Here is a 13298-nt window from a genome sequence, read left to right on the forward strand (position 1 = left end):
ATTCGCGAACAAAAGCCGCCGCCGCTAAATGTGCTGTTAATGTTTATCTTCTCGCCACCGGCAACCTGCCATACGTGGTCTGGAGAGGACGATCCTTTTTTGGCTATTGCTGTGTGGCCCACCGCCGCCGAGAAAGAATGGATCCTGCGCGGCAGCAGAAGGGAAAAAAAACCACGGACGGCGGACGATGAATTGCCTGCGCCGCCCCTGTGTGGAGTTGTGGAAACATTTTGTGGAATTTTCCACTCCGTTTGGGAGGAACGCCTTTGTGGTGTGGTATTATGGGAATTCAAGGTACACACACGCGGAGCTACTGATATCCTGTGTGCTGCGGAGACCCGTTTTAAAGCACGGCTTAAACAATCGAGCCGAAGACACAAGCCGGTCCGGGGCCCACGCACCGGCCGCCATCATGATGCCCGGCCTGAGCGCCACGGTAATTACAGATTCATGTAACGTCGGCTACACCGGCGCGCCAAGGCGAGGGAATTCAAACGGAAAACCCCCAAACCCGGGTGGCTATTTTTGGGGCTTTTTTGGTCTATCCGAAAAAGTTGGCCCCCTCTGCCGGTGAGCGGTGGAAATCCATAATTTGTTTGGCTGTTTTCCCAACCGAGCCCCTGGCACCGTAGGTCGCCCCTGGTGGTGGTGGTCGGGACGGCGATTTATGTACAGCACGTCTGGTGCCGGGTGCCGACTGGCCGAAAGCGAAAGTGACCACCAGTATTCATTGGATTGGAATGCAAACTCCAGACGCCACTTTCTGCAGGGAGAGACCAGGTTGGCCGGTGTTTCATGTGAACCTCGCTTAAAGGTTCGAAGGGGGAAATAAAACACCGGAGAGTGTGTTATCTTAAAGTTATGATTCAGGTTTTGCCGGGCCAGGTTTTAAATTTCTGGCTCGGTCCGGCGTTACTAGACTAGACCTGTACTCAAACCGATAAGAATGCCGGAGGATCCTTCGCCTCACTCGGTTTGTTTTCATTTGTTTTCCATCAGAGCCCACGGTCGCAACGTCATCATCACCCCATTAGGAACCGGAGCAATGGCGAGCATCAGACGTGAAACCTGCAACGGTAACCAGAGCCCAGCCCAAGAACTACAGATTGCTGGTGGTGGAGAAAAAACGGTCGACGCATCCAACCGCAGCTTTTTGGGCAGCCGAGGCACAAAAAGTCAGCCATGGTACTGCAACTGCAGTGCCAACAATTAGAAGCTTTGCCAAATAATAGCACCACCAAACGGGCGCACCTAGCGCTCCTACGGGGAGGTGCGAAAACCCGGACTTCCCTCGGGCGGGCTGGCGTGTGCAGGATAATCACGGGCGAACGTGTGGAACTTTTCCGCATTCCTAACTCACGGGTTTTTCATTATTCCTGCGCACCCTGAAGGTGAAGCAGCCTCGGTTGGTTCACTTTCGGGTTTTATCCTTTCAATTTTCACTAACCTCTTCACCAGCCTCTATGGGTCTCTGTCTCTCTCGCGGCACTCACTCTGGCGGGGTGGCATCTTTGGATTTGCGAAGGGGATTAAATCGTCCCTTTTTTCCCTGTCCGGTGGGGGGGGATGTTCCTGTTGGCAACAGAAACTCTGCTGCCCTTCTGTACACCTTTTTGCAACGGTTTTTTTTTGTCTGAGGGGGGGCAGAGATACATTCGGAACCAAACCAAGCTCTTCAACACATTATAATTACAATTACTCGGAACCACCCCAGCGGCGCAGGATCATGGAGAGAACCAGGGTTCTGGTGCTCGCAAAGTTTCGCATACATTTAACGCTCACTTAATTCCGAACCACCACCGGGACCGGGAAGGCTACGGGTCGGGAACGCGCACGGGACACACGGCTGGACGAGCGCGTTGGACGTTGGTTTCGGGCTGGTAAATTGTTTCGTTTTTGTTACACGGCTAAAGGTGTGGATTACCTGCCACAGTTGCGAAAGTTCCGCCTGGATCCGTGCGTTCCCGTTCCGGTTACCGTTCTTAACATTGATTAAATTGAAATTTCGTTGAGTAGTTGAAATGGAGCTTTGGCCAGACTTTCACTTTGTGCCTTATCATGCATTTAATGGTTTAGTTTTGTTCCTTTCTGCTCCGCTGTGCGATATCTTCTTAGGGGTGATAGAGATCTGTTACTGGTTAGCTTAGAGAACTAGTTTTTTGTATTCGTTAGGTTATTGCTATTGTTTCTTTTTTGTGGCATTACCTCTACTGCTCTCCATCGACCACTGGAGGGCCTAATACTGACGGTAATCTTACAATCCGATCCTGCGATCCGATTCCAGGGCAGTCTCAATGTACCAGTTCGTATGAAGTCCCCGCTCGCATCAGAGCCTTACGCCCATCGTAGCGCCAAATCATACACCAAATGTTTGTACACAAATACGCAAACGCAAACGCAAGCTTTTGTACAGCGTCGAATAGTAGTTAGTATAGTACAATCGAAGAAAAATCACAAATTACTTGAACGCAAATCGAAGTACAAGTTTTCGAGTGGAATGTTTCGATGCCGCGTTGGACCATTTTTAATCGGAATGTATGGTGTCCTTTCGCCGGACAGAAAGTGAATAAATTAATCGCGCTGTCCGCTAAACGAAGGGGGCCGTTTACACACTAGCATCACATTCCTCTAACCTTCAGTACTATAACTCCGTGATCGGGAGCGGTTTGCTGTAGTAGCTGGCCGGGTTCTGCTGCAGGTACAGCGGGTAGCCCCCGCTCAGCATCGGTTGACCGGCCCCGGCGTGGTACAGGTTACTCGCCCGAATCACGTAGTCCTCGTCGGCGGTGGCACCGGAGAGCGTCTTCTCGTAGTCGACCACCGTCGCTAGCTCGGTGCGGCCAATCGGGGCCAACACCGGAAGTGCACCTCCTGCGCCGCCGGGAGTCACACTGGCGGCCGCCTTACTCTTGCACCCATTCTTCACGTACTCCCGCAGCAGCCCCCGGAAGCGGTAGAAGGCGAGTGCGATCGCGGTCACGATGGCCACCAGGGGCACCACGACCGAGATCAGGTTCTTGTTCTTCTCCAGCAGATACTCACATTCCCACTGGTCGGGCAGATGCTGCGGACAGCCGGTCGCGTTGTAGCTGACACGGGCCGCCGTCTGCAGGCGGCGCAACAGCTTCGAGTAGTAGCAATCGCAGTTGATCGGATTGTCGGAGATGTCCACCGTGCGGAGACTGTTCCACGAGAACATGCTTTCGTCGAGCCGCTCGAGCCCGTTGTTCCGGAGGCTGAGGTGCTTCAGGTAGAGCAACCCTGCGAACGTGTCCTCCTGCAGCTCGGTGAGCGCCTTGTTCGACTCAATGACCACCGTCTCCAGGTTGGTGTTGGTCTGGAAGGCGGCCTGCTCGATGCGCCGCAGATACAGCGAACCCTTCAGCTCGAAGCGCTTCAGATTGGAGAGTCCTCGGAACGAGTGTGCCGGCAACGACTCGAAGTGGTTCTGGCCAATGGCCAGCTCTTCCAGGCGTCGCAGTACACCGAGCGCTTCGGATGGCACCCGCCGGAACTGATTGTCGGCCAGATTGAGCGATTTCAAGTTCTCGATGCCACCGAACGTTCCGCCGGTCACGTTGGGCAGAAGAGCGCTTCGCAGGTCGAGCAACGTCAGCTCGGACAGTACCTGTAGCGCACCGTTCCCGACGTGTCCGAGCGGGTTCGTGCCGAGGTACAGTTCCGCCAGCTTGTCGATTGGCTTCAGTGCGTCCTCCGGTGGCACCACACTCAGCAGATTGTCGTCCAGAAGGAGGATTTTTAGGTCACCGATACCGACGAACGCCCCGACCGATAGACCGACGCTGGCGATACGGTTCTGGCCGAGATTGAGCTCTTCCAGCTTCGCCAGCGGTGTGAACGTCATCGCGTCGATCTGGTCAATCAGATTGCCCCGCAGGTTCAGGACCAGCAGCTCACCGAGCCCGATGAACGTGCGGTTCGAGATGGTGCTGATTTTGTTGTGGTTCAGGTGCAGCTGCTGCAGCTTCCGTTGGTGTGCGAACGTGCGGTCCGGGATGTTGAACAGATAGTTGAAGCTAAGGTCGAGCAGCGTCAGCTCGGAGTAGAACTGGATCGACGAGTCGATGATGCGGATTTTGTTGTTCTTTATCACCAGCCGCTGGATCGAGGGGTTCAGCGCTATCGGCAGCACGTCGAGATGGCCCTCCTCGCAGTTCACGTCCAGCTTCTCGTCGTCACAGTGGCACCGGTGGGGACAGTGCAGCAAGCTCGACGACAGGTCCGGCACGACGAGCCCGAGTATAAAGATCCACGATATGATGAGCGTCATCTTGACGGGTATCTGGAAACGAGAGAAACGATTTTTAGTGAAATACTTATAGCGTTCTATGGGTTCTAAGTTCCCGAATGGTGTCCATTTTCTACATTAAATTGTTTTACAACTCTATTAGGTACACTGGAGTTAGCGACGAAACTTTTGGAACAATGGAGAAGAGTTCTTTAACTTTCCATCTTTCCATTTCAACATTCTTTCACTAGAGTGCTGACGGAAAGCCATCTTGAGTCAAGTCGAACCACTCGACTACTCTTTCGACTAAGTTTCCCAGCAAAGAAATGGGACACGTTCGAGTGACATCAACGGGAAATTCGGGAAGTTAGTTGCTAGTTGCCGAAGTGTGTTACGGCAGCACCCCGCTAACGATCATCCTCTGGCGACAACGGACATGGGGGGCCCAAATTATTCATTCCGCACGCAAACCCAACCTGCCTCGGCTCGGAGAGCGCGAATAGGTGGACGGATGAGCTGTAACGCAATTTGTGTCAGACCTTTTACCACTTGGAAATCGAATTACACCTATGCAACTTGAAAACCGTGTCACGGAGCCTTCTCCGCCGAAAGAGGGCTCAAGGCCAGGTTTCCTATGCTCCGTAGCCCACCGCCGGGAATTCGTTATCGTTAACGCAGCTTTTTTGTTGGCGATCCTAATGCGATAAGCTTAGTCGAGTGAAAAGCAAAGATGAAATCGAATTCTCCAACACCAGGAAGCGGAGGAGGATAAGATGGATTAGTGCTTGACGAGGTCGAAAGTGATTCGACACGCGCGGGGTCCTCGCCATCGACGAACGTTCGCAGCCTGATTCCGGAATCCGGCAGCGATTAACTTTTGGCCGTTCCGTAGAAATCATTCACTTCGAGCTGTTGCCGATGTGACTATTCCAGCGTTCCGAACGCGGGGTGGCATTACACTTCCGTTTAGCCTTGCCGGGCGGGCCAGGAGTCCAAAACTTTCGCTAACTTCACGGTAATTTCGCTGCCTCCGCTCCGATCGCGTCAATTTTCGATCCGCCAGCGCGCTTCACCGTAGAAGCTACTGCGAAGAATTACTCGGGCCGCAGTCAGCCGAAAAGACAACTTTTCCAATAATTCCGTTATTTACTTCTCCCGACAGCTCGAACTGGAAGTGGATGGGATAAAGTTAAGGAAGTTTAAAATGCGACAGGCGCGACACCGGATTCCCCCGGCACCGGAGAACTGTCTACGGACGAGTTGTCCGAAGGTCGGAACGAGCTCAAGAATATGCATGGCCGTCCTCTTCGAAATTAATAGTGTTTGTGTGCAGACACACGACGGTGGGCTACTATCGTCGGTCGGTGAGAAAATATGGTTCTCCCCTGGAATCGCCTGCCGTGGCTTCCGGATCTACTCAGCTTCGCAGTGGCACCGGAAGGCGAACACAAATCTTCCCTCCGAACGGCCGGATCACCGAAGCCCGGAACGGGGAACAAACCTTCAGGTCAGATGTCGCCTCACTGTGTGACACGATATGGTGGCGCTGCCAGCAGAAAACTTTCCAATTCTTCCGGCGGCGCACCAGAGAACCGAGAAACGGCATCCCGTGGTAGGCCAGCAGTCTGCCCGAGGACAACACTCTTGAGCAGGGCTTTACTTTAATAAACGATTCAATAGGCTAAATTGAATTTGATAACGTTCCATGGCCCGCGCGGGCACACTCTCCGCAACCAATCGGAGCAGGCGTCGGAGCCCAACTTCCAGCGCCAACTTTTACATACGTGTGCAAACAAACGAGCCTCGGTTCAGGGGCGACCGTACATTAAATTGTCGTCTTAAGGACACTCTTAAAGCAGGCGCTGGGGGAGCGGGCCGACAGCTCAACGGAAGGCGCAGAGAGTCCCGCAGACACACCTGCCCTTGGGCGATTGGTGTGTGTCGTTGTCGACGGTCCTGGTCCTGGGCTCCAGCGGGACGCTTGCCGTTGTCGTCGTCGTAGGCAGACTTCAAACTGTTTGGCGAGTAAGTACATTTTCGAAGAACATTTATTGCCTTCCACCTTTTAGCCCCAGTCCCAGTGAGTGAGTGAGGTGGTGGTCTGGGGCTTGGGAAACACGGAACAGGTACTTCCGAGGGTCGTTTCCAAATAATTCCTCGCATTGTCCCCGGAGTGTAATCAATTTTTCCCATCCCAACAGAGACCCGCGAACCGACGGGAACTGCGAAATGGCGATAAACGGAGCCAGGCTGCGTCTGGGCCACCATTTTGTTGGCCGTTTAACGGGGCCAACTTGCTGGATCGCATTTCAAAGACGCCACGGTGTGTTGTGCTTGGCAATGTGCGGGCATCGCTAATTCAAGACAAACAGAACGGGCGTGGTACTGGCTGTCGGGGCGCACATCAAAGCAGTCCTTGCACTCCAGGCAGCAAATGACAGAAATTTCACGGTGAAATCTTTTGCGTATCATGCCCCGGGCACTCCAGGAAGTTTGGCATCTGACGAAAGGAGGGCCCTCTCCGGCAATGGACACCCAGATTCCGATTCCCGCACCAGAGCTAATCTTGCGATTCGGGTCGCGATTTGAGTGTTTTCATCAAAGCCTGGCCGAATGATGAATTCCATCGATCGCAATCGGTGAAGAAAAATCAGGGAATTATGTAAAAACTTCTGGCCTATCCTGGTGTAGCCATTTGCCTAACAACAACATTCCATCCACTAGACGCAGGTGCAGTGACAGGAGGTGGCTTTAAATTTCCGGTATTGTGTTCCGGGTTGTTTCCTGAGAACACTTGAACCTGTCGCGCTGGGGTTGGCTTCAAAGGCTTGCTGAAGCGAGCGGCTCCTGAAGCTGGCAACATTACGCGCGCTGCTAAAAGGTGATTAAATTAAATTTGAAAATTCCTCGTCTCCTCGCAGACGGGGCGCTACTTCAAAGGATCACGGTTTCACGGTCTGCTGCATTCCATAATTTCGAACATCCGCAGTCGATAAAGCCCACTGGGGGCGAACGGATGATCCCCCGGTGAATCCATGCTCTGGGCGGAGCCCATTATTGAACTCATCGGCGGCGGTGGGCTCTCGGCTCGGTGTAGCACCCTTTTTATGGATCTCTTACATGCGTAGCAGGATGGCCGACAGCACGATTAAAATAGAATGCACAACAGACACCCGGTCATTGTTTGCCCCCGACAGTAGCCATTAGAGCCCCGCTACACCGTAGACAACGGGTTCCAAGGCTCCCTTCCCTAGTCAGAATCGATTTCTTGTCACATCCAATGTTCGGTTCGATATGCGAACCCACGGAAGTTAATCATCGTATCGCAACCCGAACCAACTTTACCGGCGAAACTTATGCGCCCCGGCTGCCCGCTCTTATCAGGTCCAACGAGAGGTGACACGCACACTGGCCCCTGTCTTGGATTCACTTGTCATCGGGAGGATTAACTTTCGAGGACACTCCCAACCGGCCAACCGGTGATGACGCGTGAACCACCAAACTTTCACCGATAATTAGTTTCCAAACAGACCACTGCAAGATAAGTGGACGTGGCGTCGAACTGCTGGGCCAAAGACAGGTCAGAATCCAGTTCAGAACTTGGCACAAAAAAAGGATTTCCAAAAGGGGTTCCTGGCAGGTTCTCGGTGTTACTGCAGATAGGCGTACGTCCCGGGCCCGGGTTGTTATTATTGGAGCAGAAACTTTGTGAATAGAGTCGTCGAGTGAAGTCGCAAAGGCAACCCTACGTGCCGCCGGGGGCCCCTGTGTATGGTTTTCCAATTAGGTGACCTAAAATGCATCGCACACACTCGCGCAAACAGAGAGAGAGCTGGGTTGGCTTTCGGCCCGCGCGGAACGGGTCCCATAAAACCGTTTTGCGGCAAGAAATCGAGAACGTGTGAACAATCGTAGACCGTAGAGTTTATTGCATCTCGCGTTTATGACGCCAAAGGAGAAGGTCCTTATCGTGGCTGCTAGGTGCTCGTTCTGGCCTGCCCGTACCCGTTCACACCTCGCCAACCTCGTCCGGGGCGGACTGCGGAAATCAGAAAAGCCAACAGAAAGCCTGCACCGAAAGCCTGCAGAGAACGCCGCGTGGTGTGGCGTGTGTGACGAGCCCCCGTTTGGGTTCCGAGGACTGCAAATGAAGGAAAACCTGAAGGGAAAAACAACAGACGCGCCAACTTTTTCTCCCTCGTTCGTTTGCCTAGTCCCTCCGTATAATTGGGTTAGAAGGTCACGCTGAAATTTATTTTATGACTTTATTTTCCACATCCTCCTCACAGGAATCGCTAAAGCGCTTTCGGTCGCCATCTTGCCCGGGGGAACCGGTTCTCTAGTTGAAGCGGCAAGTGGTGGAAACGGGTGGAGCGAAACAATTCGCCGAAGCAAAAATTGTTTCCTGTAAAATTTTTAACAAACTACCGCATTGCACTCGAATGGGAACTCGCCAGCGGAGCAGCAGCCGCAGCTGCCGACTCGCGAATCGTCGGGCGAAACACATTAGACACACAGTAAAGTGCATACCGCTCCGCGCACTGGCATTCCTGGCATTCGTGTCCCTCTCGGTAGCCCGTATCTGATCCACAGGTTCACACAGGGCTCTGGGCGATGGCCCCATCAACAAAACGTAGCCAACCATTTCCGTGGACATAAATAATTCCCCGGCCATTTATCGTGTCCGCAGTGCCGTACCCGAAGTCGCGCCCGCTGCACACGGCTCACCCCCACCACCCCGAAAAGTGTCCTCTTCTTACGTAGACATTGTCCCCACCGGGTTACACCCTGCGTTGGTGCTGCAGAGCGGGTCCTGTTTTGTCTGTTACAATCGGGTGTCCAATGCACACCCTTTTTAGGTTCGGACACGGTGCAGCACAATGATTTTTCGTTGTCTATTTATTGTCACCACTCGGTAGTCTGGATCGATGTCTGCGGTGGGCTCGCTAGTTGTGTGGTGGTAAATGTCAGCAGAATGAACAATAGAAGCTAGCAGTAAATACACAAAAAGGGCCATGTGTGTCCTGAACACAAAAACTTAAAGTAGGAAGTCAAAGCGGATAGCAGTATGTACTAATCATAAAGAATAATTTTACTTTCTCCTGTGTATTTACTCTTCCTGTTTTCCACTACGTTGCTGAATTGCTTTGTGCTGGCTTTTGCTATTATTGGATTATTGTATGCTTCTGTTACTCTTTACTTCCCTTCATTGCTTCAAACTTGTATTTATAAATCCTTTTTTACTTCTTCTAACAAAATTTGTTATCCAAAATTTGCATTGAGTTTCAGTTTAAAGTAGGAACTCAAACGCATAGAAGAATGTACTAATCATAAAGAATAGAATTGCGTGCTTCTGTTGCTCTTTACTTTCATTGTTTTAATTTTAACCACCATTTTAATACTTCTAGCTTGATTTTATGACCCCTCTTTTTTACTTCTTCTAACAAAATTGGTTTTCCAAAACTATTTTGCATTGATTGTCAGTGGAATGGAACCATTGCAAAATTTCCACACAACCTCCCGTTAAGCAAACAAATTTAAAGCCCCGCCGCGAGCTTAAAGTGGTCGAGACCTCGCGGATCGCACTACTAGCGGAACACGGGGCGGCGAACAAATTGCATTTTTCCTCCATATTTCATCCGTTTGCCGTATCCATTCACCACAATGCAATTACCCTTAATAATATGTACAAACTTCGCCCGCACGCCAAACGAGGCTCGGCGGGACCTCTCCGAGAGCCCGGCGCTGGTTGCGCGCGCGTTAAACGAATACTAAACGGTACAATCGGATGCAAAATTTCCCTCCGCAAGTACAGAAACAACCCCACGGACCCCACCCACCGCCACCGGGTGGGCGGTCCGGCCCACTACTGCCCACAAACAGATACACACCCCGCGCGCGGCCGCGTACAAGATTAAACCACGTTCAACGGCCGTAGCGAATCCGATTTGTCTTGCAACACACAACACGACGCATTTATGAATATTTATGCGCTCCGCAGCGAGTGCGAATGTTGGGTTCTGCGCTCTGCGGTGCCGCCGCCGGTCCAGAGGACACGCCACTTTTTGACGTTTCGCCACCAGTTTGGTGGCCCTTTTTCTGGGGCCGGCCACACCGTCGCGTCTTCGACAACGGTCGGCCCTTTCTTGGTGAGCCTTCTCGAAGTCACTTCCGCCTAAGCCGCCGGTGAGCGATCGGAACGATAGGGCGGCTACGAGACCGGCTACCGACAAGTTGCTAATGAATCCCTGCCATCGAGAAAACCGGCACCTTCCTCGAGCAATCGGGCGTGTTCCGCAACGATTTATACCGGTGGCAACGTCAGGGGGGCCCGGACCGGATCCGGTTTCACCCGCGTCGTCACGTCACTCGTCTGCCGGTCTGGCGGTTTAAAACTCCCGAACCGAGACAGGGACCGGGGACGTTCAGGTGCGTTCCCGGGACGTCCGCAAAAGGTGCAAACAAACCGGACGTGATCGCCGGACTCATCTGGAGTGGGCCCGGGCAGGCATGCAAATAGCAGCATACCGAGGCCGGCAGTGATTGGGGACGATCCTGGGACGTCCCTGGGCTGGGTTTGAAAAATGTTTTAAATTAGCCCTGCCCACCCGAGAGCCCTCCCGGCGCTGCTGGTCCGGAATTACCATTTTAGAGACCGACTTCTTCACTGTCCAGCTGCAGCTCCAGGGAGGAAGGACGTTTTCGGAAGCATCACAAACAATACCGCTCGGACCAGGTCCAGGGAGGACTCAATGGCTCGGACAGTATCCCATGCACAGGCCAGCATCGCAACGGAACCAGTAAACATGCAAAAAAGCCAACAGCGCCCTGCGCCAGGACTCGTGGGGTCGCCCAAACCCGAGAGCCCGGAACACTGAACACGGCGACCATCAAACAGTTGGGACCGGCGGGGGGGCCTGCAACGCTCTGCAGCACCGTGACGTAAATGGAACAGCCTGTCGAACACGCGGTCTTTGGCATATATTTGCGTACGAAATTTGCTGTTAATAGCAGGTTCAATTTGTACTCCGGCTCCGGATCGCTTCAGCGAGCGACATTGCATCCCCTTTGCAGTCCGTCCACCGTCCAGGACGTGCCGGGGAGTTTACAAACCAACCGGAACAACCCTCCTGCTAGTAAGAGGGGGGAAAAAGACCAACCGTCAACAGCACGCTCCGCTGTCGCTGGCGAGACACAGACTTCAATGGTTTGGGCCGGGACGTTTAAAAGTTTAAAGACACAACATTCATTACTTGGTGGTTTACCTTAATGAAAGGCGGACCAGCGCCAGGACTGTCGCTGCAAAAAGGCACACCACAAACCGGTGGTCCTCATCGTCTCCGGCACCGCTCATTAGAGAGCCTTTTCGGTGGTTTGAAGCATCGCTTCTCGCTTTCATCTCTGGCTCCACCGGGCCATGATATACTCCCCGTCAACGTGACACTGAGCGACAGTGCCGCTAGTGAACAATGGAAAACATGACACGCTGGTTGGTCCATCCAGGTCCAGGATGGATTCCGGTGGCTCCTCTTGAATCTCCGTTCAGGCTGGATATCCTATTCTAATGGTGCGTGCGACCAGACATCAATCGCACTTAGATTTGTGAATGTAATTAAAGTTTTACGCCTCCGAGTAACGATCCGAGTGGCATCCCGGACACCCTTCGCATCCAACGAGCTTAATTACTATAAAGAGCGGCATCCTTTTTGGGGGAATCTGAATAATGAATCATCCGGGAGAGACTGCACACGCTCTTAGTCCAAAAACACCAAAACCAACGCCATTAACGTGAAGCTCTCTGTGCCCGTGCATTAAAACTTCGTTTGATTACCGGCACCAGCACGCACATTCGGTTCCCTCAGTATCCTGACAGGGACTACCCGGATCGAATCGAGTGCACGCTACACTTACGCGGTTACTCGACAAACAGTAATCAAAGTTCCAAAGGCTCTCTTACCGCCACCGTCGTCGTCGTTGGTTGATGGGACGAAATAAAATGGCACCATGACTCAGGCACGACAACAATCGTACAAAACAGGAGGGACCAGAGCCAGAGTCCCCTTGTTTTCCAGACACAGCGCCAGAACAGCGGCCCCGGCAGCGTATCGTTATCGACGTGACGGCGGAACACATGTTTCTTTAAAGGTTTATTTCAAGACGCATTTGAAAAACTGCCAATCTTCCCAAGTAGTGGCCCGCTTCACGGAGCGGCGCCAGGGCTCTCTCTCAGTTCCTAAAATTGCAGGTTTATCTAGTTGTCGGCGAAGCGAAAATAGGGAGCACTCCAGCCACTCCAGGACACGCGGGCCACCTCTCCAGACAGCGCTTGATTAAACCACTCCAGCTCACACGATGATGGTGTTCTCGATTCCAAGTGCCCGGGGCGCATTTGAAGTCCCCCGCGCAGGTCGGTGCACCGATGCCACAGGCTAACAACGCTTCATTTAACAAAAGACCCGCGGAGACTTGATGCCCGCACGTGATTGGAGTACTGACAGCGACAGCGACCGTTTGTCGACTTTAAAATCAGACGCCACGTCTAAGGGCCCCGGCTGATTGGACAACACACTAAACGATTGCCGTTTTGACACACCGCGTCGGGACCGTGGCGCCGACAACTAGCGGAAGTTCTTAAAATCCTCCTGAACCCTGCGCGAAATGTGGAAAATTTAATTTATGTTTATTTGCTCACGAAACGCGGCCCCGGACCCTTCCAACTCCGGGACAGACAACGGGCGTCGTCATCGCCCCTTGCGATAATGCAATTAGCTGCCATTTTTCGCCTGATGCGGTGCAATTTACTCTTTGAAGGGTCCGTGGCAGCGCACGCGATGCCCGTTAGACCACCTCAACAACCGGAAGTGTCCAAAAATCAACACCCCGCTACGTCACGTGGTGAAGGGTGACCCTCTCCGGGAGATGTGTTTCGGGTTTTATTTCCGCCGGCTTGACTCCAAGTGTTTCGCGAAGTTGCCAATCGATTGACGTGTTACGATCTTACGAGGAAGTAGCCAAATTTACGACGAGTCCCAAAGTCCGGAAGCGACTG

At 52.8% G+C, this 13298-nt stretch overlaps 1 protein-coding gene across 1 annotated transcript; it reads right to left on the minus strand.

Moving 5' to 3' along the window:
* Positions 1-2641: 2641 nt before the first annotated feature.
* Positions 2642-4291, minus strand: LOC131205879 (insulin-like growth factor-binding protein complex acid labile subunit). The gene has a single exon (XM_058198169.1). It carries the CDS (start codon positions 4289-4291, stop codon positions 2642-2644), a length of 1650 nt encoding a protein of 549 aa, XP_058054152.1.
* Positions 4292-13298: the final 9007 nt, after the last annotated feature.

Source organism: Anopheles bellator, chromosome 1, assembly GCF_943735745.2.
Source record: "Anopheles bellator chromosome 1, idAnoBellAS_SP24_06.2, whole genome shotgun sequence".
In the NCBI taxonomy this organism is placed as follows: Eukaryota; Metazoa; Arthropoda; class Insecta; order Diptera; family Culicidae; genus Anopheles; species Anopheles bellator.

Coding starts and splice junctions, on each gene's coding strand:
- LOC131205879 (XM_058198169.1), bottom strand. CDS start 4,291: ATGACGCTCATCATATCGTGGATCTTTATACTCGGGCTCGTCGTGCCG.